Here is a 27,392-nt window from a genome sequence, read left to right as displayed (position 1 = left end):
CACTTCATTCAAAATAAAAAGGGGGAAGGATCAATCTCCGGGTAAGCTCGGAAACTGATCCAAAATGAGTATTGCTACAATAAAATATAATATATGAAAATGAAAAAGAATACTGTACTTGCGATTCCACTTTCATACTGAATGAGTTTCCGTGCCGAGCGCATTCGTTCGGCAACGGGCATACAGGTCAAAAAAATATAAATGAAAAGAGCACTTACTTACGATTTTCATCTACACATTTCCAACCAATATACGCTCGGAGCGAGCGCCCTCCCGCCCTCGTCACCAGCATACATAATACGAGGATCATTCTGGGAAAATGAATTCCCGCAATTACGCCCTTCAGTCCCGGCTACTCGGGTAATCGGAGGGCGTTGTGAAACAAAGATCCTTTAATTCACAATTGAATTCAATGAAATGATTGTACTTACAATTCAGTTTCACTAGATACATAGAAAAAGAAAAACACAATCATGCGAAAGCAAACGACGATGAAGCGGGCAGAGAGCGATGATACACGTCCACACGCCAGCAGGCCGAAAGCAAAAGTGGTTTGTTTACCTACCAGTCGCGCGCGCGCGCCTGTCGGACAAGCAGTTAACTACCGAACCCCTTGTTCGAAAGCTTACGACCTATCCAGCTGCCGCTAGTACCTTCCTATTGTAAAAGGACCGAAGGTTTGTATGCCGTGTCGGAACAAATAATATTTTACAATTCAAGAATGTATAAAAACAAATATGATTTTCCCCCGTTTGTTCCACTGACAGAAATAAATATACTATTATTTTGTTTATCTTTCAGCTCACACTATATAACATTAAAAATATAAATTCTGTTATGATGAAGCATCTAAAATTTATTGCAAAAATAACTGTCAAAGTAATGATCTTCAATTCCATGAATAAAAACAGTACTTATATCAGGTATTCATTAAAAACTAAAACAACCAACACAAATTTTCATGAAAGAAAGACTCTACTAACTTCACAAATTCAGCACAAAAATAAACTTCTTAAAAAATTATGTAAAGTTTTCATAATACTATCAATATGCTACTCTGACTGTGGTTTTGGCTAAATATCACAGAAAAGGGTCATAGCCAATAATGAGGCCATTTTGTGCCAGCTATTAGGAGAAGCTCACAGTAGTACCGAGCCTTTTGTCTAACTATACAAAAACATTTATTTGATAGTTTATAACCCTTTGCTATACGTAGTAGCGGAATAAAATGAAAACATACATAGAATATTCCACTGAAAAAAATTCTTACCATAAGGATGGATGTCAGTGCCCCTAAAAACCCTTCTGGATCGTAAGGGACATGGGAGTCATACACTTTAGCACACGTTGGATGTTTATAAACATGATTGTCACCAAGAAATAGTCGATCAATATACCCCGCAGCACCACCTGTGCAATTGCTGAAGGCACCACCCTCATGTAAACCACCTGGGCCAATATATCCTCTGCAAGAAAATATATACTGTAATGTGACTTATCTTCATATATTTCACACAATGGATTTAAGATCATTTCAAGGAAAGGTTGCAAAGGCCTTTAGGTATTCATATCATGGGACACCTTTGATCTCATTACTAAACCTTCCTGATACAAATTTTCCCTAAAAAGAACAATTACATAGCTGTAATGCCCTTAAAGACAGCTGAAAATAGTGGTTTTCTTTCCAGCAAAAATAACTACAGTTTAAACCAATGCCAAAATGTACCCTATTCAGAAATCTTCCACAAGTACCTACTTCAACAGGGATTTGCATTTGTGCACTTAGTATCTGCAATGCAAGAGCTATTTTCTAGTGCGTACTTGCTTCGTAAAGCATCAAAATTCCCTTTTTCTAGAGGTGTGACATTATCATCCATACAGTACCAGAAGTCTCATTTCTTTCACTGTTACACCTGAATTAGTCTTTCTAGCTAAATAGATAATGTAATGGCTTGTACGTTTTAAAAACACCTTCATATTTCTCTTTAAAATCTCTTCCATTTTCTAAATCAGTACCAATGTCCCTGATATACAGAGCAGCATAGGTTTTACGGACATTGCATGAATGTTTGCTCTGTTTACTAATACCTTACTCTTACCACTATGTATAAACAAGGAATGTTCGAGCCCCTTGTACGGTATCAGTGTATGTATGATGTTTATAGCTGCTCACGAAGAAAAATTTTACATGTTAAACCCCCAGAGGGTAATCAGTCTAGTGTCCACTCAAGGGATCAGAAGTGCTCCACCTCTCACAAGTTATGCCCTTCAACCACAGCATGGTACTTATCTTCCTTCTCCTTCTCATTCTAGGCATCGAATATCTTATTCCATTTCCATTTTGCAGTCCAGAGCATCTCTTGGCATGGCCTGTCACATTCAGTGCATAGTATTGAGTTCATCCCAATACGAACTTTACCCACAGGAGACACATCCACTTTCCTGAATACTCTTTCTTTGCTTCCCTTGCATACACCAACAGCTTTGTTTTTATGATACTGTAATTGAAGTCTGTCTTCTCCATTTCCCTTTACCATCTTTTAAATAATTTTATGAATAGGTATTATATAAAAAAACTACATCATAGGCACTGCAACTATAAAAAAATACAGTCAGATAACTCAGGCAGAGAAATAACATTTTCAAAGGAAATATTTAAAATTTACTTACGTGGGGCATCCTGGAACAGGTAGGTTAAATGTTATGGCTGTATGAATGGCAACTATAACTAAAGTGATGCTCCACTGAAACCATGAACGGACAAGATCTCGTATTTTCCAATACCAAACATACTGAAAATAAAAATCAAATATTAATCATAAAAGTTGCATATAACAAAAAGATAAAAACCAAATATAAATCTAATAAGTACTTCCTTGAATTTTATAATAGTGTTCCCCCTGTATTCGTGGGGGATGCGTAATAGACACCCCCTGCAAACAGATAGAATCTGCGAATAGTTGAAACCCTTATAAAAATGCTTAAAACTGACAATTTTGTTAGTTAAAACTCAAGAAAACCTACTAAACATTTTTATATGTTTAACTGGGGTTTTTTCACATGTTTTTATTTTTATCAGAAAAAGTACTTTATATGATGAAATTGATAAAAAAAAAAAAACAGGAATTTGTGGATATTTCTCAACAAAAGTACAGCAAATACATGAATTTCCCACAAATATTGGGGAGATATGGTCCCTAGAGAAATCCGTGAATATGTGAGTCCACTTTTTGTTGAAGTTTCAACAGTTCCAGTCTCTTATCAAATACAGATTTGGAAATAAATAAAACTCAAACCATAATACATATTTAACAAATGCTAAATTGTGAGGACATTGGGGTATAATATTCTGATAATTTTCTGTCCTAGTTAGAGACTGTTTTGTACAGGTGGTGCTATCTGCAAACTTCGTTATGAGGGAAACAGTATGCCAAAGGTTGTCAAATTATCTACCATTACTGTACTAATGATCTCTCATATGATGTCACTCCACTGTTCACTTTAATGCATACAGTACATTATGTCTAACAGTGAGAGCTCTTCTGTATTAAAAATGCACGTATATGACTCTCTAGTCTATTCCTTCGCAGGTCCTGAGGCTAAGTGTGATCTCTATCAAGGAATGGCCGATCTGTGTACAGGATACATGAATTTTACAGAAATTACTGACGAAAAACTTATATACAACATATTTTGGAAAGAGGGAAATAAAGTGTAGTACAGGTCCTCATGGAAAATGATATTGTTAAGATACAATGAAGTTTTATACATACTTACCTGGCAGATGTATACTTAGCTATAGACTTCCGTCGTCCCGACAGAATTCAGAATACAGGTAGGTCAGGTGATCTACCATTCCCGTCCCGCCGCTAGGGTGGCGGATCCCGACCATTCCCGTTTTCTGAGCCAGATTTTCTCTTACACCTGTCTCCTGAGGGGAGGCTGGGTGGGCCCTTAATCATATAATCTGCCAGGTAAGTATGATAAAACTTCATTGTATCTTAACAATATCATTTTTATACATGCAAACTACCCGGCAGATATAAACTTAGCTGACTGACACCCTTGGTGGAGGGTGAGAGACAGCTATATACATACAAAAAAAAAAAAAAAATGACAATTTGTCCAAAATTGCATTTTTCCTAACTATACAAACCTAAGAGGTCCTTTTACAATAGGAAGGTACTAGCGGCAGCTGGATAGGTCGTAAGCTTTCGAACAAGGGGTTCGTAGTTAACTGCTTGTCCGACAGGCGCGCAGCGCGCGACTGGGAGGTAAACAAATCACTTTTGCTTTTGGCCCAAGCAAAAACTGCAGAGTGAGGGTGGCATGAGGTGGGGCTATGTGTAAAAGGACCTCAGGTTTGTATAGTTAGGAAAAATGCAATTTTGGACAAATTGTCATTTGTTCCGACACGGCATACAAACCTTCGGTCCTTTTACAATAGGAAGACTCACTTCTTGGTGGGTGGAATCTGAGTCGTGAACAGACTGGTGTTCGCCCAACCTTGGAAGCCTCCCTGGTCGTAAGAGCGAGGGAGGGATCCAAGCCTCTGTCCGATTGATCGGGGTGTGCACCGCAGGATCAATGGTCAGACCTCTGGACCGAGTACTAAGAGAGGGGCATGCGCATCTCTTCGTACCAGCAATGTAAGAACTTGTTCCTGTACAGGAGCAAAGTTAAAGTCATGGTTTTGACTCTTGTAGGCATCCACTTCCCCCCTTGTAGAAGGAATGGTGGATATTCTGCTCCCATCCCTCGTGTAAGGGAATAGGATGGGGCTCTGTCGTATAGCTCACCGGCATCTCGTCCTTATCCACAGGGTGATGACCGTATCCCTCTACCCACAGGTAGAGAGGAAGAAAAGATAGAAAGAGAAGCCAGTCACTTCCTCATCACTATCTATTCATACAGTCACACCAGGACTCGATGCTGTTCAGCCTGCTAGGGTCTGGGTTCGCTAGACGACGTATTGAGCAGCCACCACAGGTCCTAAGGAAACCGATCCAAGGACCTATGGGCAATATCCAATAGGTATAAGGAAGTTGCCGGTGGTCTGGTTGTACCAGACCACTGCCTTCCATACCTGCGCCACGGAGAAGTTCTTACGAAACGCCGACGAGGGGCCAATACTTCTAACTTCGTGAGTTCTCGGACGGGACGTACGGATGTCGTCACTACCATCAGCCTCATACGCCCTCCTGAAGACCTCACGCAGCCAGGACGAAAGAGTGTTCTTGATACTTCTTTCTTGTTGACCCGTTGCTAACGAAGAGGCGTCGACCCTCAGGCCCAGGTGTCGAGTTCTCTTCAGATAGCGCCGTAGCGTCCTCCCAGGACAAAGCAGCATCTCATCCACATCATTATCTGCATGACGTTCCCGTACTCTCTTCGCCGATGCCAGGTCCAGCAAGACGAGGTTCATTCGAGTTCCCTGGTTTGGCAAGACCTTTGGAAGCTGCTACTAAGCAAGGAGATCTCGAACGGAGTTCGAGATATCCAATCCCGTCAGTTTCAGGAGGAGCGACAAGGCGGCTCTGTATCCTTGACTGTGGGAACTTAGAGGCTTCCTCGGCGAAGAAAAACGAGGAAATCCGCTACCTGCTGAAGATTGGCTCTGAGAGAGGAGATGGGCCCCGTCTATGACACCAACCACCGAAGACGGCCGACTTTCCCCTGGTACACAGCTCAGAGGACTGACGGACGTTTTTTCCAGCCATCTCTGTTTTTGCGCAACGAAAAGCTTCTCGTTCGCAAGAGAAGGTGGATAACAGCCAGCGTGAAGACGTAGAAACTGACTGCTCGGTGGTACCTCTCGACGTGTGGCTGGGCGAGAAGGTTGTGCCAAGATGGGAATCTCTCTCGGTTCTCTTACGAGAAGAGCCAGCAGGTCCGGATACCAAATGGCTTGTGGCCATTTGGAAGCCATCAGGATCATCCTGAGATTCGGGATGACCAGTGCTCGACTGATCACCTTGCGAATCAGGCTGAACGGGGGAAAGGCATAGGCGAAGAGGTTGTCCCACGGGTGTTTGAAGAGCGTACCTCTGACAGCTGCCCATGGATCCGGCACGGACCGAGAAGAACACCTGGAGCTTCCTGTTGTGCCGGATGGCGAACAGATCCTCGACTGTCGCCCCTACAGGTCGAAGAGCCCCTTTCCGCCACGTCCCTGGTGTAGAGACCGTTCTGTCCTTATCACCTGATCCCGACGGCTGAGCGTGTCTGCTACTACATTCCTTCCCTGGAATGTAGCGTGCCGACAGCTCTCTTGAGTGTGCCTCGGCCCACTCGTGCACCTGCCGAGTCAACTGATACAACGGGAGAGACACTAGGCCCCCCTGTTTTGTTGACGTAAGCCACCACCGTGGGTTGTTGTCGTACATCAACACCACTGAGTGTCTCATCAAGCGGTCCTGGAACTCTTGGAGAGCAAGGAACTCTGCCTTTAGTTCCAGTACATTGATGTGAAGGTGCTTGTCGTTCTCGTACCACACTCCTGAAGTCCGCAACTCTTCCAGGTGTGCGCCCCATCCCTCGGTCCGATGCGTCTGAGAGCAGCTGCATGTCCGGGGGGAGAGTGCGCGGAGGCACTCCTCTTGAGGGTTCCTGTCGTCCAGTCACCTGGCTAGGTCCTGCCTCACCTCCTGTGTCAGTGATCAAGGGAGGCTTGGGGATCCGTCGCCTGTGACCAACTCTCCTTTGGTCTCCCTGAAGAGACCGCAGGTGAAGACGCCCGTTAGGGACTGGCTTCCCGAGTGACGACAGGTGTCCGATCACGACTTGCCATTGCTGAGCTACCTGTTCCTGCCGAGACAGGAACTGGTTGGCCGCCTCCCTGAATCTGCTACCGTGTCGATCAGCATACCCAGGTACTTCATCCTCTGCTTGTGCTCGAGATCGGACTTTTCGAAGTTCAGAGCGATCCCCAGATCGCGACAGAACTCGAGCAGTCGATCCCTGTCCTGTAGCCACTGCGAGCGGTAGCTCGCCAGGACTAACCAATCGTCGAGATATCCCATCAGACATATCCCGTGCGAATGGCCACAAGCAGACACCAGAGTGAACACTTGCGTGAACACCTGTGGGGCGGTTGAGAGACCGAAGCAACGTGGCCTGAGCTGGTACACCGTCCCGTCGAGGATGAAGCGGAGGTACTTTCCGAAGGACTGATGAATGGGTATTTGTAGATACGCATCCTTCAAGTCCACTGAAAGCATGAAATCGTTCTCCCTGATAGAGTCGAGCACTGAGCGTGCCGTCTCCATCGTGAACCGGGTCTGGCGAACCAACCGTTCGTGTGGGAGAGAGATCTATCACTGGGCGCCAGCCTGTCGTAGACTTTTCCACCAGGAAGAGTCGGCTGTAAAGCCCGGTGTTGATCCGTACCGATTTCTAGAGTTCTCTTGCTCAGCCATGGTCTTTGATCTCCTGTCTCAATGCTACGTCCTTCGATGCTCCTGGAGCGTACGCCCGCTGATGGACCGGGTCCCCATGGCTGGCCAGGCACCCCCCCACCCCCCCCCTTCCGGCAGCAGGTGAGGGGGAATGCCGTCCTTCCACTGTGAACGTCGTCCGGTTGGGGCTGATCGAGACCTGACAGGAGAGAGCCGATACCGCTCCGACTCATTCCAGTCCTCGTCGAGGTCGAAACCTCAGGAGGACTGAAGGGATATATAACTGCGATGTCCGAAGACACGTTAAGAAACGCCTCTTGTCGCAGTAGAGGAGGCGAAGGAGCTTGTTCGACCGTCCAGAACCGAGGGGGCCTTCTTGTCCGGAGACGAGAGACTACCTGGCTCAACACAGTCGGCAAGCTCCGATCGCGGCCAGCCCCACCGTCGATTTGGGTCCCTCTCGGGCCCCAAACCGACTCGAGCGAGATCGTGCTCTGCTGGTGGGACGGCGATCCTTCCCAGGTCATTGTGCTGACGAATCAGCGCCGTAACCTCGGCAAAGTTCCTCTGGATCTCGGAAGTCACGGCATCTTGCAGAGTGGGACCGTTAAGCCCTTCGAACAAGAGCATATTCCGAGAACCTTCCTCTAAGAAGGGGAACAGCGACAGCCCTCTCGGTCTTCCCCATCCACTTGCGCATACGTCCTGGCCGGTCCAAGAAACCGTGCTGGCACGTAGGGCGTCGTGGTGGGATCATGAGGGGTGCACCCCTCACGATCACTCCTCAATACCTCGCTCCTCCCGGTGTAACCCGAGGAGGTTGAAGGTACGGGAGAGGCAGACCTGACGCTCCTCGTCGCTCGCTGGCAGGACCAGCAGGCTTGGAGGGCTGCAGGCGATCGTCACCGCGTGACGATCCAGCTGCAGGCCTGGTCGAACCGTCTCGCTGTGGAGAACGCTGGACTGAGCACAGCGGCACTGATCTCGAGTGTCAGAAGAGCTGGTGCTGGTTGCCGTACCCGATCGCTCTCTGTGAGAGCGACGGTCAGGCGACCTGCAGGCTCCACTGTCGCAGTGAGACCGGTGGGCTTGTCCTCACGGCACGTCACGTCGCTGGTTCCAGCCGTTGGCTGGCACCGGCGAACGGGAAGACCTCTTCCCAGCCTCAGCCCGTGTCGGTCGTGGACCGTCACGTCCCCGGGTTAGCCAGCTGTTTACACCGCGAGAGTGAGAGCTGGTCTGGTGAGAGTCGCCTGAGCGCTGTCACCAGTCTTCCGCCCCGTGCCGTGAACCTGACGCTGAGCGGACTCAGAGGTCTGGTTCCTGGCTGCACGGTCGCTGTTAGGCGACCGTACACTCGGTACCTCCCGCGAGCGAGAGGCCGAGACGGACCCTGATGCAGTGGCAGAACCACTTACGCCAGGAGAGGAAGTACCGGTGTTAGCCGGTACCCCTCTGGTCCCCGTAGTCTTCTTCCTTGCGGAAGAAGAGACGGGCCCCGCTCCCGAAGGAGCAGGAGGACCAGCGGAAGAAACCCTCCCGTCCCACCGAGGTGAGACGGGTCCCGAGAAGCTCCCGAGGAAGCTTCTTAGGAGGGAGGAGGCAACCTTCTTCTTCCTCGGCTGTAAAGCCTTAGAAGTCGAAGGGGAAGAGGCTGGCGGCTGACGACATGAAGAAGATGAAGACGACGACCACGACACCTTCCTCCTCTTCTTCGTCAGCTTCCTCAGGACAGACGTAAGATCTGCTATCCAGGGCGGAGCCGGGGCTGCTGTAGCCGAAGCCACAGGGCCCGGACGCACCTGTACAGACAGACCACAGTCTGGGGTAGTACCACCACGAACAGGGACGACATCAGCAGGTATGGGTATCTCAGGAACAGCAGGCACGGCCAGCACATCTCGGTAGGGACCGCCAGCGCAGCAACGGCAGGAACAGCCAGCGCAGCAACGGCAGGGATCGCCAGCGCAGCAACGGCAGGAACAGCCAGCGCAGCAACGGCAGGGACAGCCAGCGCAGCAACTGCCTGGACAGTCAGCCCAGAATCGGCAGGTACGGCAGGCAGCACCGGAAACACAGGAAGTGGAGCAGCAGGCAGCAACATCCTGTTACCGGCGGCAGGTCCAGGGGCGAGTTCTAGGGCAGCGGAAGTGTGGTCGCTGCAGCGCGGCAACCACGAGCGGCGGCGGCACGCCCCCCTCTCGGTACGGTGAACGGCACTTCCAGCAGGCGGTGTAGGCAAGACTGTTACCACGCGAGGCGAGTACACCAGGTGAGGAGGGACGTCGTCACCTGGTTGCGTGGTCACACTCCATGGGTGACCGCAATATGCCCAGACATAGAACCGCCGCCCCTGGACACCAGCACGCTCTGCAATTGGAAGGACGCCCATACCTCACCAAGGTCCACCCTCGTGGCAGTATCACCTGGGGAAATAAAAGTAGTAGCGATTAATGGAGGGGAAATCCCCTCGTGCGGGGGTTTGATCCCTCCCGAACGAGTGGAGACCCCTAATACAGTTGTACATCGGGCACCGGGCGCCCTCCCCCGCGCTCGACGGATCGGGCGAGGAGAAGAACGCCGATAACCTCCCCCCCCCCCCCCCCCCCCCCCCCCCAAGGGAAGAGTCATCAGTGGGAACTGAGCGGGGGGGTTTCTCGTTCCCCTCCCCCGCACAGTACCCATGTACCCAACAACAAATAAGAGCTCTAGCAATCGTGCCATCGGCACGAATACAAGGCATACGGATCAATTCCTGACTGAGCGGAACTTGAACCAAATAATATTGATGCAATCAATAATAAGGAACAAAATGAAAATGCATCTTGCAAAACGATTCACTTCACAATGAAAAAGGGCTCGGATCGAGCGCATTTGCGCCCTCGGTACCGAGCGTCAAGGGTGAAAGGTTTCATTCCTTACCTTATGAATCAAGGTTTCTGGAAACCTTGATCCATAACGAATTGATGCATCAACAGATATATGAAAATGAAAAGACTACTGCGCTTGCGATTTCACTTCATACAATCAAAAAGAGAAGGATCAATTCCCGTGAATAACGGAACATTGATCCCAGTCAACAATGCAATCTCAATAACAAAATGAAAATGAAAAAGAACTGTACTTGCGATTTCACTTCATTCAACATAAAAAGGGGGAAGGATCAATCTCCGGGCAAGCTCGGAAACTGATCCAAAATGAGTATTGCTACAATAAAATAATCTATGAACAAAATGAAAAGAATACTGTACTTGCGATTCCACTTTCATACTGAATAAGTTTCCGTGCCGATAGTATTCGTTCGGCAACGGGCACACAGGTCAAAAAAATATAAATGAAAAGAGTACTTACTTACGATTTTCATCTACACATTTCCAACCCAATATACGCTCGGAGCGAGCGCTCCCCGCCCTCGGCACCGAGATACACAATACGAGGATCATTCTGGGAAAATGAATTCCCGCAATTACGCCCTTCAGTCCCGGCACTCGGGTAATCGGAGAGCGTTGTGCAGCAAGATCCTTTAATTCACAATTGAAATCAATGAAATGATTGTACTTACAATTCAGTTTTCACTAGATACATCGAAAAAGAAAAACACAATCATGCGAAAGCAAAACGACGATGAAGCGGGCAGAGAGCGATGATACACGTCCACACGCCAGCAGGCCGAAAGCAAAAGTGATTTGTTTACCTCCCAGTCGCGCGCGCGCGCCTGTCGGACAAGCAGTTAACTACCGAACCCCTTGTTCGAAAGCTTACGACCTATCCAGCTGCCGCTAGTACCTTCCTATTGTAAAAGGACCGAAGGTTTGTATGCCGTGTCGGAACAAAAAAAAATTTTAATAACGGGAAACAACAATTGTTGTAGGATATCAATCCTTGGTTTCTTACCTGTTTGGGCCGAAGACTTCATGATTACGTCATTTAGTCTGCATGCCTCAAGAGCTTCAGTGAGGTAAACAACCTATGACCGAACAGCCCTTCTGGATCATGTCAATGGGGGCTAGCCCGCTTACGCGACAGAACCTGCATGGATCGTACCAATGGGGCTTACCCACTTACATGGCAGAGCCTGACCTGTATCTTATCAATGGGGGCTAGCCCTCTTACATGACAGAGCTTTAGGCTTTACATAATGCACAACGAGGAGACCAAAAGTTAATCCCGACCACCTGACCTTCCTAACCATGTTAAATCTAGGAACTGAAAGGGGTTATTCCTATACCCTCTTTCAGTCAACCATAAAAACCAAACACCATAATGTTAAAATTACATAACCTAAACTAATTAGGATTAACCTCAGCTCCTCCTCCCCGCACTAAATCCGCGGAAACATACGCTCCCAGTGAAAAGCACTTCTCATAAGTAACTCTCACATCCCTTAGATAATGAGAGGCGAACACTGAGTTACACTTCCAATACGTGGACTCAATTAGATTTTGAAGGACCAACGTTTTATGAAAAGCCATTGAGGTTGCTATGGCCCTCACTTCGTGTGCTTTCACCCTGAGAAGTTTAAATTGTTCTTCACCACATTTAAGATGCGCTTCCTTAATAATGTCTTTAATGAAAAACGTAAGGGCGTTTTTTTGATATTGGCCTTGTAGGATCCTTGAACCGAACACTAAAGACTTTCCTGCGTACCTCCCAAAAGAGACTTTCTTTGTAAATAAAATTTTAGCGCTCTTACTGGACAAAGGGTGGGGTCTTCTCCTTTTCTTCCCCCGTAAGAGAAGAGAGTGCCTTCACTTCGAAGCTTCTAGGCCACGGTTTTGATGGGTTTTCGTTCTTGCTAAGAAGAGAGGCTTAAAAGAGCAAATTGCAGCCTCCTTCTTAAAACCCACTCTGCCCTCTAACGCTTGAAGCTCACTCACCCTTTTTGCCGTGGCTAAGGTGAACAGGAATAGAGACTTCCTTGTCAAATCTCTAAAAGAAGAATTATTGACAGGTACGAATTTTTCAGACATAAGATAATGAAGCACTAATATCCAAGTTCCAACTGGGATTTTTATTATTCTGACTTTTTGAGGTCTCGAAAGACCTAATAAGGTCATGTAGGTCCTTATTGTCCGACACATCCAGACCCCTATGCCTAAAAACCCGAGGCCAGCATACTTCTATACCCCTTGATCGTAGATACAGCTATGCCACACATTTCTTCTTAAGGTAAAGAAGAAATTTGCAATGTCGGTTATAGAGGTACTGGAAGAGGATACCTCATGCGTCCTGCACCATCTTTCTAAACACCTCCCACTTCGACTGGTACACCCGTAATGTGGATGGTCTCCTGGCTCTTGCGATTGCTTTTGAAGCTTCTCGAGAAACCCCCTCACTCTAAACGAGTCCTTCGATAGTCTGAAGGCAGTCAGACTTAGAGCGGGAGGTTTTTGTGATACCTGTCGAAGTGGGGTTGTTTGAGAAGATCGCTCCTTAGTGGGAGCGATCTGGGAAGATCCACTATCCACTCCAGCAACTCTGTCACCCAATCTAGGCTGCCAAAAGGGGGCGATCAAAGTCAATTTCGTTCCCTCTGAGGAGGCGAACTTTCTTATTACTTCCCCTACCAGTTTGAAGGGGGGAAAATCGTACCCATCTATTCCCCTTCAAATCCATGAGGGGAGGCCGCTATCGCTATTGCTCTTGGATCTGCGATGGGGGAGCAATAATTCTCCAACCTCTTGTTCCAGTTGGTTGCGAACAAGTCTACGTTCGCCTTCCCCATAACCCCCATAACTGATCGCACACTTGAGGGTTGAGAGTCCATTCGGTGGGGAGCACTTGGTTTCTTCTGCTTAGCAGATCCGCTCGAACATTTCTCTCTCCCTGAATAAATCTCGTTAGTAGAGAGATCTGTTTCTCTTGCGCCCAAAGCAACAACTCCCTCGCTGTCTCGTAAAGGGAGAATGAATGAGTTCCCCTTGCTTCCTGATATATGCTAGGGCTGTCGTGTTGTCGATTGACCTGAATGATCGATCCTGAGATCTGTTTTTTTGAAAGTGCAAGAGAGCTAGGTGAATGGCTTTCAGTTCTTTTTTTTTGTTGAAGTGCCAGGACACCCTGAGGCCTAGCCGACCTTTCCTTCCCCAGGTTTCCCGACAAAACTTCTCCTTTATTTGCGAATCCAAAAAAACCGTTGCTCCCCCCCACCCCCCCCTCCGGAGTAGCCCGATGTGGTCTGTGGGGGTGGCAAACAACGGCTCCTGGAGATGGCTCTTTATGTGTAAGGATATTCCTTGACCGAGTTTCTTCGGGTCTAACCACCACCGAAGATCTTGCTTGACCTAGTCTGTTATCCTGAATGATTCTTCGAGGTCCTGGGAACTTTGATCCCAGTTCTCCTTCAGATATTACTGAAGGGGTCTTAGGTGTAGTCTCCCTAAGGAAACGAACTGCTCCAACGAGGAAAATGGTTCCCAGCAAACTCATCCACTCCCTCGCGGAGCAATGCTCTTTCCCTAGAAATACTGACACCTTTGTAAGGCAGCGTTCTATTCTCTCTGTTGATGGAGACGCTAGAAAAGGCCCGAGAATCCCTCCATCTGAATCCCCAGATAAACTATGGTTCTGCTGTGGGGATCCAGCTGGGACTTCTCGAGGTTGACTAGGAGTCCCAATGACTGCGTCATCTTTAATGTTACCGAAAGGTCCTCCAGACACTGTTCCTTCGACTTTGCTCGTATTAGCCAGGTCGTCAAATACATCGAGATTCTGATCCCTTCTAAATGTAGCCATGCGCACATTCCTTAGATACCCGTGAAGACTTGCGGGGGCCGTCGACAGTCCGAAGCAAAGCGCTCGAAATTGAAACACTCTTCCCTGTGACATGAATCTTAGGTATTTCCTTGATGCCGGATGAATTGGCACATGGAAATATGCATCTTGAAGGTCTAGGGATACCATCCAGTCCCCTGGACGAAGAGCAGAAAGTACAGAGGAAGAGGTCTCCATCGAGAACTTCTTCTTTATCACAAAGACGTTCAGCGCACTTACGTCCAAAACCGGCCTCCACCCGCCCGAGGCGTTTGGTACCAGGAATAGACGGTTTTGTAGAAACCTGGTGAATGGAAGATCTTGAACCGGTTCTATTGCCCTCTTCTGCAACATAAGTTCTACTGCTTGCAGGAGAGCTTGACTCTTGACAGGATCTTTGTATCTCGCTGTTAACTCCCTTGGAGTTCTTGTTAAGGGAGGATATTCCCTGAAGGGGATGAGGTATCCTCTCTCGAGGATAGAGAGGGTCCAGCTGTCCGCCCCTCTCTTCGCCCAGACTCTGGCAAAGTTCGACAGTCTGGCACTACCGCTATCTGAGGACTTCTTCTTCATTTTGCCTTCCCGGCGGGTCTCCTGAAGGTCTTCCTCTGGTATCCGGTCTTCTACCTCTAAAAGGGGTTCTTGAGGGGAGGAAGAGGCTCCTCGAAAGGGCTGCTGACGAGGTGCTTTATCCTTCTTTTGAAAAGGAACAGCAGGCTTGAACCTCTTTGCTGACTGTGTCAGCAGATCCTGTGTAGCTTTTCCAGCTAATGATTTTGCTACATCCCTCCACCGTGTCCTGTGGGAAAAGGTGGTTAGAAAGTGGCGAATATAGCAAGGCCGACCTCTGTAGAGGAGAACTGACTTGGACAGAAAGAACCGTACACTGCTCTCTTTTTCAAAACTCCCGATCCAAAGAGGGCAGCCACTTCCACCGAACCGTCCATCACCGCTCTGTCCAGACAAGATAATACACTCGATATTCGTCCACAGTGACAAATTCGGGATCTTGGGCTCTCTTCGCAAGGGCTCCCAAAGCCCAGTCCATAAAATTGCAATACCTCGAGTGTCCTGAAGAGTCCCTTTAGTAGATGGTCCAGTTCACACATCCCCCAAGTAAGCTTTTTTGCTGATAGTAGAGCGCGCCTCCTTGAAGAATCTACTAAGGAAGCGTAATCTGCGTCTGCCGATGAAGGCAGTCCTAAGCCCATAGGTTCCTGGGTATCGTACCATCTTCCAGGCTTACCCGTCAACTTGAAGGAGGGCATGAAAAAACAGTCTTGCCCGCCTCTCTTTTATTCTTAAGCCATTCTCCAAAGCCTTTGAATGCTTTTTTTCATACTAAGGGCTGGACGCATTTTTACAAATGAGGATGCTTTTGGAGACTTCGTGCTTGATAACAAAGATCCTGGAGAGGGCGGATCCGCTGGTTGAAGCTTATCCCCGAACTCCTGCAACAACAACAAGGACAATCTCTTATAATCAGAGACTACTACATCCACAGGTAAATTCTTCATCCGAGACTTCTTCTAAGTCTCCGGTTGTAGGAGATCCTTTCCGAGAAGAGCGGTTCTTAGTAGTCGAGGGACTTCTGTCAAAAGAAGAAGAACGTCGCCCGTGTGACAAATCCTTGCTACTAAAGGCGCAATAGAGCTCGTAAACGCATGAGATCTCCTCTCAGGAACCTGTTTCCTACCAGGTGAAGGGCTCCTACTCTCAGAAGAACTCATAAAGTGCGAAGGGGTCTTACTCTGACCTAAGCTCCTACAAGGAGCCTGGCGCCTACTCGACTCCTGACGCCTGCTCGACTCCTGGCGTCGGCTAGACTCCTGGCGCCTACCTGACTCCTGACGCCTGCTCGACTCCTGAAGCCTGCTTGATTCCTGGCGCCTGCTTGACTCCTGGCGCTTGTCGTGACTCCTGGTAGGCTCTTGACGCCTCTCACTAGACTCCTGGCGTCCTGTTTAGGCCTTCTATAACACCTGTTATATTCTTGGTGCCTACTAAGCTCTGTCAACTCTTGGTGTCTAAAAATATCCTGCTTCTTAGGCTCTTGACGCCTATCCTGATCCTCAGAAGAGGAGTCCGACTCCTGACTTCTCCTAAAAGACGTAGCTGATCGTTTGCTCTGCGAGCGGCTACCGCTGGGAACTTTCTTCCTATACACAGGAGAGGATCGCTTAAAGGGAGAACGAGAGAGTCTCTCCGGTGACGAGCGCATGCTAGAGTGAGAAACTTCTCTCCTACCAGGAGAAGAAAACTTCAATCTCTTCACTGGAAGGGAGGAGTCTTTCCTTCGAGACGAATCCTTATGTAGAGCGCCTACCAAGGAGGATATTTGTTCCTGTAAATTAAGCAGGAAAAGCTTAGTCAGGTCTCGAGGCGCTGGAGACGGTCTTCTCGCCTTCTTACTAGTCGAAGGAAAATCCTCTGGAAAGCGCTCTGGGCTTGAATCAAAGCGTCTCTTTCGGCGCTACCCACGATCTCTTCAGAGGACGAGACTTCGAAGCAGAGCTCCATCCACGCCTGGACGAGGAGGAGTCCGACGCAGAAAAACACTCTTCCAGGATGCCTTTTCTACGGCTATCCAAGGCAGCCTGGGTCGTTACTTTTCATGGATCTGCGAAGGGACGCCTGATTCGTTGGGGATGCTCCACATCCTCCCTGCGGCTTTTGACATTCCTCCTCCCCTGGTCCTGGGAGTTTGGAAGCGGTCTAGGCCTAGGAGCAATGCACTGGGGTCACTGTATTCACTGACACTCTTACCTTGTGTTTCCATAGCTTTAAAGTTGCTGCTCCTGAAGCTCCCTGATCGAGGATCTCATTTTTTCCATTTCTGAAAATGAATCCTTAGAGTTCAACACAGGGGAGAAGGGGCTGAGGTTATGGAGAGACATCATCTAGCTTGTTAGCTTCTAATTCAGGCTCAAAAGAACAGGATCTACTCGAGCTTCTAGCTGAAGCTTTCCTAGCTCTATCCTTCTCTCTTTTCTTAATATAAGAAGCTAAATCCTTCCATCCTTGCTCCGTAAGCCCTTCACATTCAGCACAAGTTCTCTCAAATGCACATTCAGAACCTCTACATTTACTACAAAGTGTATGAGGATCTACCTCTGCTTTAAACAACCTAGTTCTGCATTCTTCCCTTGCACACACCCTAAACTTAGGTGTTACTTTAACTTCAGCCATCTTAATAAAAAAAACCAAATCCAAGTCCTAATCCAGTCCAAATAGGCGTATGCCAATCCCGAGAATAAACAAGAGCACTTCACCAAATGAGTCCAACCAATTCTCGGCAAATGAGCAGAATTCCAATCAGGAGAGACCAAACAACAGTTGTTGCCGAACTTAGCGACAGAGAAAATCTGGCTCAGAAAACGGGAATGGTCGGGATTCCGCCACCCAGCGGCGGGAATGGTAGATCACCTGACCTACCTGTAGCGTGTGCCGCGAGTTTTGAATTCTGTCGGGACGACGGAGTCTATAGCTAAGTATATATCTGCCGGGTAAGTTGCATGTATAAAATTACTACTTACATAAGATCAGATTAGTGTGAATCGTAATATACTCCTATCCATGCCTTTTGAAAAAAAAAACTGCAAAAAGTAATTATACCCATACACCAACTGCTCCAAAATTTTGCAAATGATTAATATTCATATACATGCATGATTTTTCATAGCTCAAGCAAAGATAAAAGTCTTGAATTTAGTTTAACTAGAAGACATATGCAGTGGTAGCTGCAAGGATACACACTGAAACTGTGGCATAATACTAGTTTCTAACTCACAATACCATCTACAGTATTGAGTTCTAGTTTATGTAAACGTTTCCCAAAGGAAAAATTCACTGGGGACTTTCCTACTTACTTTGGATGGTACCACAACACTCTTGAAACATAAGCATTATCGTCTCTTCATAAAAAAAAAATGAGGTGATTTATTTGTAAAATGTACAATTGTGCGATATCAATAACTTACCTCGGTGACTTTGTTTGTGTGACGATACAAATAGACTTCAATAACTGCACTGATCAAATAACAAAATGCAAAACGCTGAAGGACCCCAAGAATTCGAATGTCGGAAGGTAGTTGCTGCTTTTACTGCTCAGAAATAAACAGTGAGAACAATTAAATACTGTGACACAAATAAGTAAAATGATGAAATAAACTTATCTACATTAATACTATACATATGAATACTGAGCTACATAAAGAGGGTATTACAGAATTAATACAATGTTTAAGGCATTTCTCCATAGCTTCAAAGGGTGGAGTTGCATTCCTCACATAGCAAATGGTAACACAACAACACTTTTCCAAGAATCTATGAATTTTCAGCCAAACTACATGTGCTCAGTATCAAATTATGGTATACAACAATTTATAAACAATCCTAAACTAAAACCTATAATATTAATGAGAATATAAGTAAAGTAAAAAGTTCAAAAAATTTCTGATAACACATATAAATAAAAAATAATGGAATCTTTTAAAAGATTAAAATTTCCTATACATTATGCCATAAAATCAGCACCCAATGATTGAAAAATGACAATTTGTCGAAAATTGCATTTTTCCTAACTATGCAAACCTTGGGTCCTTTAACAATAGGAAGGTAACTAGCGGCAGCTGGGACGGTCGTAAGCTTCGAACAAGGGGAGAACGGTAGTTAACTGCTTGTCCGATCGTGCGCGCGCCCGCGCGCCCGAGAGGTGAAGAATCACTTTTGCTTTAGGCCCATGCAAAAAAGTTGCAGAGTGAGGGGTGGCATGAGGTGGGACTATATGTAAAGGACCTCAGGTTTGTATAGTTAGGAAAAATGCAATTTTCGACAAATTGTCATTTGTTCGATACGTAATACAAACCCTCGGTCCTTTAACAATAGGAAGGAAACTCACTTATTGGTGGGAGGAATCTGAGTCTTTTTGGTGAACAGACTGTGTTCGTCCAACCCTGGAGTGCCTCCCTGGTCGTAACGAGCAAGGGAAGGGATCCAAACCTCTGGTCCCGATTGATCAAGGGTGGTGCACCCAGCAGGAATCAATGGTCAGACCTCTGGGCCAAGTACTAAGAGAGAGGCAAGCGTATCTCTTCGTACCAGCAAGCAAGAACTTGTTCCTGTTTGCAAGAGACAATCATAAAATGATGGGTTTGTCTCAAGTTGGCATCCACTTCCTCCCCCTTGTTGGAGGAAGTGGTGGATATTACTCCTATCCCTACTGAAAGGGATAGGATGGTGCTCTATTGAGTAGCTCACCTGCATCTCGTCCTTACCCAGCAGGGTGACGACCGTGTCCCGCCCTTACCCAGAGGTAAAAAAAAGGAGGGAAAAAGGGGACAAAGGGCAAAAAAAAGAAAAAGAGGGGAGGGAAAAAGATTGGAGCCAGTCACACTCTCATTCACTCATCCATTCTTACGGTCACACCAGGACTCGATGCTGTTCAGCCTGCGAGGGTCTGGGTTAACTACACAACGTGTTGAGCAACCACCACGGTTCCCAAGGAAAAAGATCCAAGGACCTGTGGGCAATATCCCGAAGGTAGAAGGAGGTGCATGCGGTCCGGTTGGACCAGGCCCCTGCCTTCACTACCTGCGCCACGGAGAAGTTCTTGGGGAACGCGAGAGAATGATGAAGAGGCGTCCACACTCATCCTGGGTGTCGAGTTTCTTCAGACAGCTCCGTCGCGCCTTCACAGGACAAAGCAGCATAGCCTTCGTATCGGAGGCGGTGAAGTCCATTAGGGAGGGTATTGTGAAGGACTCGAACCAATCGTCAGTTACCGAAGGGTTCTGAGTCTTCGCTACGAAGATCGGTACGAAATCGAGCGTCACAAATCCCCATCCCCTTGTGCTTGACTTCGCAAGAGAAGTCATGCAGTTACCTAAGCGAAAAGAAGGGAATAGTCGTATGACCTATCCCTCTTCTCGACTTTGGCTATGTACAGTACTCATACTGACAAGCTATTAAGACGAAGTAATGATTGCTCTGGAACAACCGAACTAAGTCCACAGCATAGTTCGTAACTGACTCGGGCGCTCTGACAGCTGCCGACTGACTGGTTTGGAATCGGTAGTGAGGCAAGTTGTCCAAGCATCCGGGTAAGTCACGTGACCTTCGCCCTTTAAAGAGTTATGCTGAGAGACCAAACAAATAATATATTTGTTAGTCACCGATGCCGGACGGCGCAGTGATGATTCTCTTAATGCATAAGCTCAAAAGGCGAAAGTCAATTGCCTTCAAAAGACAGAGGTCCCTGATGGCCAAGAAAATCTCAGACGGTTGAATCTCAGCTTAAGGAGAAACAACACTATGTGACGTTGAAGACGAAGGTAGGCAATGAAGCAACCTACGTCTTCCAGCTGAATCGAGAGAAGGAATCTCAAGATTCTGAACCTGTGCTTACAAATGACTGAAAACGCTAACCGCCATTTCATTGCTGTCCGGTGTGCAATGAAAGCGGGGCGTTCTTCAGTAATGAAACACAGGGGAGAGCCGCCTGAAGAACTGCTTCTCATGGGCTGAACGTTTGGAAGTAGAGCTGGCAGGTGTGGGAGTAGGCAATGTCTTTTAATACATCTGCTAATCCGGGGTGAACAATGAACAATTGCACACCTCCGAATACAAGATATTTTGAGGACAAACTCAGATTCCGCAAAAATCATTCGCATCATCGCGATACGATGCAGCAAGAGACTATTACAGAATTCTGTTACCGTGCGGTAAACAGAAAGATGAGAGTCGAATAGATATCTGTTTTAAATTCTCGCAATACTGAAGACGATCACAGCAGTAGATGGTCATTCATGTATGCGAGAATCCCCGTTAATCAGAGACTTAAGTCCGTGATTGTTGGGCAGAGATACGGTTGGTATTCAATCAAAGCAGGTGAGAAAAACATAACCAACCGTGCATCTCGAAGCGGCAGCTGGTACTGAAATGCCTCGGGCAATTCAATACGCAGTAGCTGTCGCTGACTCGTCATCCTGAGTTGCCAAGTAATCCTTTCCACGAAGGAATGCGTTCGGCTAGAACCACCGAGCATAAAAAGATATGCTCGAGCAATTATATTATGCGAAACGAATTTCGGTAAATATAAAAGCTTAAATGGTGTTGTTGTGACAACACCATAAGTATATAAAATTGAAACTGGAAACTCCTGGGAGGTTGCAGGCAACCCCGAGTTGCAGTTCAATTAGAATACTTCTCGTCTAAGTCGCAATCCATAGAATAACCAGGATATGCGCCTACCCCTCGGACCATTCAACTGCTTAGCAGAATCATGTCGCGAGGTTAATATACGTAGTATATTTGTAGGATTCTGAACAACGATCTCCATCCTAAATCTTTCCCTCAAGAAAACAAAATAAGGATTGGAGATCGACCGCCTTCGATCTCTAAGAAAGAGAGAGAAGGAGAAGTCTTCCCGAAGGAAAGCTTCAATGGTGCACAGAATAACAAAGACGAAAATTCAAGCCAAACTGGATATTTCCCGTCCCTTCTCTCTAATCCAGGCTGGCCGCCACTGTGAGATATCTTCCTTCGGCGACAGTCTTCTTCGAACGCTAAGAACTCCAGGATTCGAGCATTCGGCGAGATCCCCGATTATCGTGGTAACAATTATCGGGAATACTCGTCTAACTCCCCCCTTGGACAGTGGTCTCGCCATGTGTGCTAGAAATTCCACAGAATTCTAAGCGCCCAGCGAAACCCCCACCGGATTCGTTAAACGAAGATCGGTTTTGGTTGTCTTCTTCTCGATTCCCCGTAGAAATCGAAGATGGTGGAGGGTCCTTCCTTCACGACCGGGGTTACGTCAGGTAGGACCCCGAAGGTCCCCCCGGTAGCGCAGTCCCCAATCGGGGGATCCTACAGAGAAGTCTGTAGGATCCTACCCCTTTCCCTCGTAGCCGTAAGGACGAGAGGGAATGTGGAAGGAAAAGATATTGCTCGCCCTCCAGCGGCACTAGCATTTGGAGACGAGAGTAGGAGCAGCCATCACCTTGTGGCGATGGCCTTCCTCCCACCCCCCTCCCCCGAGAAGGGTCACGAAACTCATGCTGTAGGTAAGCATCTGCCACCACTGTGAACTTCGTCTGGGTGGGGCTGATAGACACCTGACGGAGAGCCAAAACCGTCCTCTGACTCATTCCAGTCCTCGTCGAGATCGAAACCTCTCAGGAGGACGGAGGGGGGGGGGGGGGGGGAGGGGGGGGGGGAGAGAAGAGCTGCAATACCCCGAATAAATGCCGCTGTCGCAGCAGAGGAGGGGAAGTAGCTTGCCCGACCAGCTAGACCTGAGCGAGCCTTCTCGTCCGGAGACGAGAGGCTCTCCTGGTTCAGAACCGAGTCGAGAAGCTCTTATTGCGGCAAGCCCACCGTCAGTCTGGTTCCCACCTACTCGGGCTCGAGAACAACTTGAGCCGTGGACGGCGATCCTCCTCCCCCAGGTCGTTGTGCTGACGAATCAGTGCAATAACCTGGGCAAAGTTACTCTGAATCTCGGAATACAGCGTCTTGAGGAGTAAGGACCGTCCAGTTCCTCCAACAAGAACATCTCCCAAGACCCTCCTCCTTCAGAAGAAGGACCAGCAAACAAATCCCTGACGGTTGCCTCCAATCACTTGCGCGTACGTCCTGGCTGGTCCTAAGACCATACCTGGCACGTGCGGCGTCGTGACGGGATCGTGAGCGGCGCATCTCTCACGATCACACCTATATACCTCGCTCTTCCCGGCGTATGCCGAGGAAGTTGAAGGTATCGGAGAGACAGACCTGACGCTACCCCCTCCCCCCCCCTGACGGTCGCCTCCATCACTTGCGCGTACGTCCTGGCTGGTCCTAAGACCATACGTAGCACGTGCGGCGTCGTGACGGGATCGTGAGCGGCGCACCTCTCACGATCACTCCTAGCTACCTCGCTCTTCCCGGCGTACCCCGAGGAAGTTTAAGGTAGTGGAGAGACAGACCTGACGCTCCCCCCCCCCCCCGCTTGCTGGCAGGACCAGCGTACGTGGGGGGCTGCAGCCGATCACCAACCCGCGGTGGGGATCGATCTGCAGGCCTGGCCGTGCTGCTCACCTGTGGCGAGCGGCTCGACTGAGCACGTCGACCCCGGTCCCGTGCGTCAGACGAGCTGCTGCTGGTCGCCCTATCCGCGCGGTCCCTGTGGGAGCGGCGGTCAGGTGACTTGCAGAGCTCGTTTTCGCGGTGAGACCGGTGAGCGTCCTCAAGGCGCGTCAAACCGCTGGTACCGATGGTCGGGGGGACCTACTCCCAGCCTCAGCCCGTGGCTGGTCAGAGACCGTCACGTCTACCAGGGTTACCAGCTGGTCGCTGCAAGAGCGGCCGCTGGCCTGGCGAGAGTCACATGAGCGGCTCTCACCAGCTTCTGCTCCGTGCCGCGGTCCTGGCGCCGAGCGAACTCTGGCGCCAAAATTTTGGCTATACGCTCTCCCGCGGGAGATCGTATACTCGGAATTTCTCGCGAACGAGAGACCGAGCCGGAACCTGGCGTAGCGGCAGCGCCGCAACACCAGGCGAGGAAGTACCGGTGGTAGTCGGTACGCCTCTGGTCCCCGTCTTCTTCTTCCTTGTGGAAGAGGAGACGGACCCTGTTCCCGAAAGAGCAGGAGGACCGGCAGAAGAACCCCCCCGTCCCACGGCGTGGAACGAGCCCTTAGAAGTTCCCGAAGGAGTCTTCTTAGGGGGAAACCCGGGTTACCAGCTGGTCGCTGCGAGAGCGGCCGCTGGCCTGGCGAGAGTCACCTGAGCGGCTCTCACCAGCCTTCTGCTCCGTGCCGCGGTCTTGGCGCCGAGCGAACTCTGGTGCCGAAACTTTGGCTGCACGGTCTCCCGAGGGAGAGTGTACACTCGGGATCTCCCGCGAACAAGAGACCGAGCCGGAACCTGGTGTAGCGGCATCGCCGCTAGCACCAGGCGAGGAAGTACCAGAGCTAACCGATACTCCTCTGGTCCCCGTCTATCTCTTCCTTACGGAAGGGGAGACGGGCCCCGCTCCCGAAGGAGCAGGAGGACCAGCAGAAGGACCCCCCGTCCCACCGGGGTGGGACAGGCCCTTAGAAGTTCCAGAAGGAGACTTCTTAGGGGGGGAGGCAGCCTTCTTCTTCTTCGGCTTATGGGCCTTAGAAGTTGAAGGGGAAGAGGCAGCAGCAGACGATGAAGACGAAGATGACACCTTCCTCTTCTTCGTCAGCTCACGCAGGACAGTCGTCAGGTCCTCCATCCAGGCCGGAGTCGGGCCTATTGCCGAAGCAACACGGCCCGACTGCACCTGTCCGGAAGGACCTGGGACTGGGGAAGACACACCATGGGCAGGACCAGCATGGACAGACGCAGGAACCAGGAGCGATAGAAACAGCAACCAGCTCAGGAGCGGCAGGAACAGCGGCAGCGGTAAACACAGAAGGGACAGCCAAGCCAGTAGCGGGAACCACATCAGCGGCAGGTACGGCAGGCCCAGCCATCGCCTCGTAGAATCATCGGCAGCCAGCGGGAATCTGGGTACTGGCGGCCGGTCGAGGAGCGAGCTGCTGGAACAGCGGAAGTCTGGGGCAGGCAACAAGAAAACACAGGCGGCGGCGGCATACCCCCCCTCGGTACGGCGGCGACCGGCCCTAGTAGCGGCAGACAGCGTCACCGACACAGCATGGGGAGTGTAGACCAGCGGGGGGAAGCAGCATAAGCGGCCATGGAGGTTGTAGTGTAGACCGTGCCAAGGTCACCGCCCCAGACCTCGCTAGACGCTGCAGCAGATTGTGGATGCTAGCACGCCATGCAGCCGCATGGGTCCATACCTGTCCAAGGTCGTCTCCACGGATGTAGCACCTGCGGTAGCACAGACAGATTAGTAAGAGGGGTTCCCTCACGCACGGGGGGGAGACATGCCACCCCGAACGCAAGGAAGACCCCAATACAAATACAACGAGGAAGCTGAGCGGGGGTCAGGAAAGAAGACGAAGAATCGGATACCAAGGGAGTCGCGGGAGAGCTTTCCGACGACTTCCTGCAGACCTTCGCTTCTTCCTACCTACCCCGCACAGCAGTGAAAAGTAATATGAAAATGAAACAGAATACTGCACTTGCGATTCACTTCATAGAACTTAAAGGGAAAAAGATCAAGTTCCCGGGTAAGAGCGGAAACTTGATCCATAATAATATGATGCTATCATAAAATTATATATGAAAATGAAACAGAATACTGCACTTGCGATTTCACTTCACAGAAAATCAATCGTAAGGATCAATCCCGGGTAAGAGCGAAATTGATCCAAAATAAATTGATGCAATTAATAAATGAAAATGAAAAGAATACTGCATTGCGAATCCACTTTCATGCATTCTATCCATAAATATAAGAGGCTCGTGCCGAGCGCAAATCACGCTCTCGGCAACGAACGCACAGGGCAAAATATAATGAAAAGAGTACTTACATCTTTCAATTACACACGCCCAAAATACATGACTCGGCGCGAGCGCGCGCCCGCCCTCGGCAACCGAGACATAATTCAAGGGTATCATTTCATGAAAAGAGCGGAAATCGCAGCATCTACGGTGATAGCTCCATGTTGGCTCATAATTAAGTAATGAAAATGAAAACAGTGTACTTACAGTTTCATTTTCAAGTCAAACAAACCATTAGTAGAAAACACAATATAAACAAAGCATACGACGATGAAGCGGGCAGAAAGCGATGACGAACAAGTCCTTCACACCCGCGGGCCGAAAGCAAAGTGATTCTTCACCTCACGGGCGCGCGCACGATTGGACAAGCAGTTAACAAATACCGTTCTCCCCTGTTCGAAGCTTACGACCGTCCCAGCTGCCGCTAGTTACCTTCCTATTGTTAAAGGACCGATGGGTTTGTATTACGTATCGGAACAAATACTAGGTAAGTGAATAATTTATCCATCCTCCTAACACTGCTACACTTCCTACATTTAGAACAGGCACTGTTCCCTCTGTCTGTAACAGAACATCAGGTTAATTCCAGAGCAGAACAGCTGAGTACTTAATTTGCATTACAAGATGGATGCATTCAATTTGGTCAAAATTTCATTTATTATATAGATTAATCATTACGGCAATCGAGGATAATCTCATTATGAAAAGGTATTTGGGAGACTCCAGAGCTTCATGCAACTTTGAAAAGGAAAACTAAGCAATCTTATCAGCATCCTATTATCCTCTTGAAACAAGAGTTGAAACGAGAGCTAAACAACTGTGGTTGTTCACAATCCTGCTATAAGGATTGTGTATGAGATTCTATATCTATGACAAAAGTTAAGTTTGAAAGATCTATATGTTAAATACTTCAGTGAAATCAGTACTTCACCAAGTGCAGCACGGAACATTTAATCAGCTCGACAACTTCACTTCTTTGCCACTAAAATCAGTCACGAGAAATCCAGGTATGTTTATTATGAAACAGTAACATACGGACTCTTGTTTTTATACAACAAAGAATACCTTGTCCAGATCTGAATATATACTCACAATTAAATAAATATCAGAGAGAGAGAGACAGACAGTGTGTGTGTGTGTGTGTGTGTGTGTGGTGTGTGTGTGTTGAAAGGTCCAATATCTCTGTGCTATGTGTTCTACAAGTTGTCCCGAAATGAGGTATAGTAATAAATACACAAAGTGGAAGGTTTGACTTTCACTTTGATAAAGCATTAAGGATTACCAAATTATCAGTTCACATGCAGTAAGATTCCCAGTGCCTACTTCTGTTAGACAAAAAAAAGTTAAAAAGATATAGAAATATAAAATAAGCAAAGTACAATACCATATTTGCAAAAGTATACAATAATAATTTTAGGGGTCCTATCAATACCAGCTTCTGGTAAAAAATGACAAGAATCACAATTAAAATGTGAATAAATATCAGTAAATTGAGACACTACATATTTCATTAAGGATACAAATATTACAGTCATATTTTCTTAAGATAATATACACAATTGACATGATACCAAATTTATTCAGATATAAAATAATCTTTCAGAGAACCTTTCACTGAAAATGGAGCAGTTTCAATTTTCTAAAAATATATTTCCCTATAGTATGTACAAAGTGCTGTATATGAAAATTTTTAGCTTTATCAATAGTAAATGTATTATTAATGTTCTCCGGAGTCAAACAATGTTTCAAAAGATAATACTTTTTATAAATAAAAAGCTTCAAAAATCTTTACCTGTTGATGACAATTCCAAGGGCAAA

At 47.9% G+C, this 27,392-nt stretch overlaps 1 protein-coding gene across 1 annotated transcript in view; it reads right to left on the bottom strand.

Annotated features, from left to right (window-relative positions):
* LOC135215180 (heparan-alpha-glucosaminide N-acetyltransferase-like) overlaps positions 1-27,392 on the bottom strand; it is a 123,708-nt gene that overhangs the window by 12,475 nt on the left and 83,841 nt on the right. Inside the window, exons 11-13 of the mRNA XM_064249655.1 lie at positions 18,131-18,244; positions 2,671-2,792; positions 1,271-1,466 (exon numbers count right to left, since the gene is read on the bottom strand). Coding sequence (XP_064105725.1) covers positions 1,271-1,466; positions 2,671-2,792; positions 18,131-18,244 — 432 coding nt within the window. The remainder of the gene's footprint in view (positions 1-1,270; positions 1,467-2,670; positions 2,793-18,130; positions 18,245-27,392) is intronic.

This window comes from Macrobrachium nipponense, chromosome 5, assembly GCF_015104395.2.
Source record: "Macrobrachium nipponense isolate FS-2020 chromosome 5, ASM1510439v2, whole genome shotgun sequence".
Lineage (NCBI taxonomy): Eukaryota > Metazoa > Arthropoda > Malacostraca > Decapoda > Palaemonidae > Macrobrachium > Macrobrachium nipponense.
The sequence above is the reverse complement of the archived record's forward strand: the minus strand, read 5'-3'. Positions and strand labels throughout refer to the sequence as shown.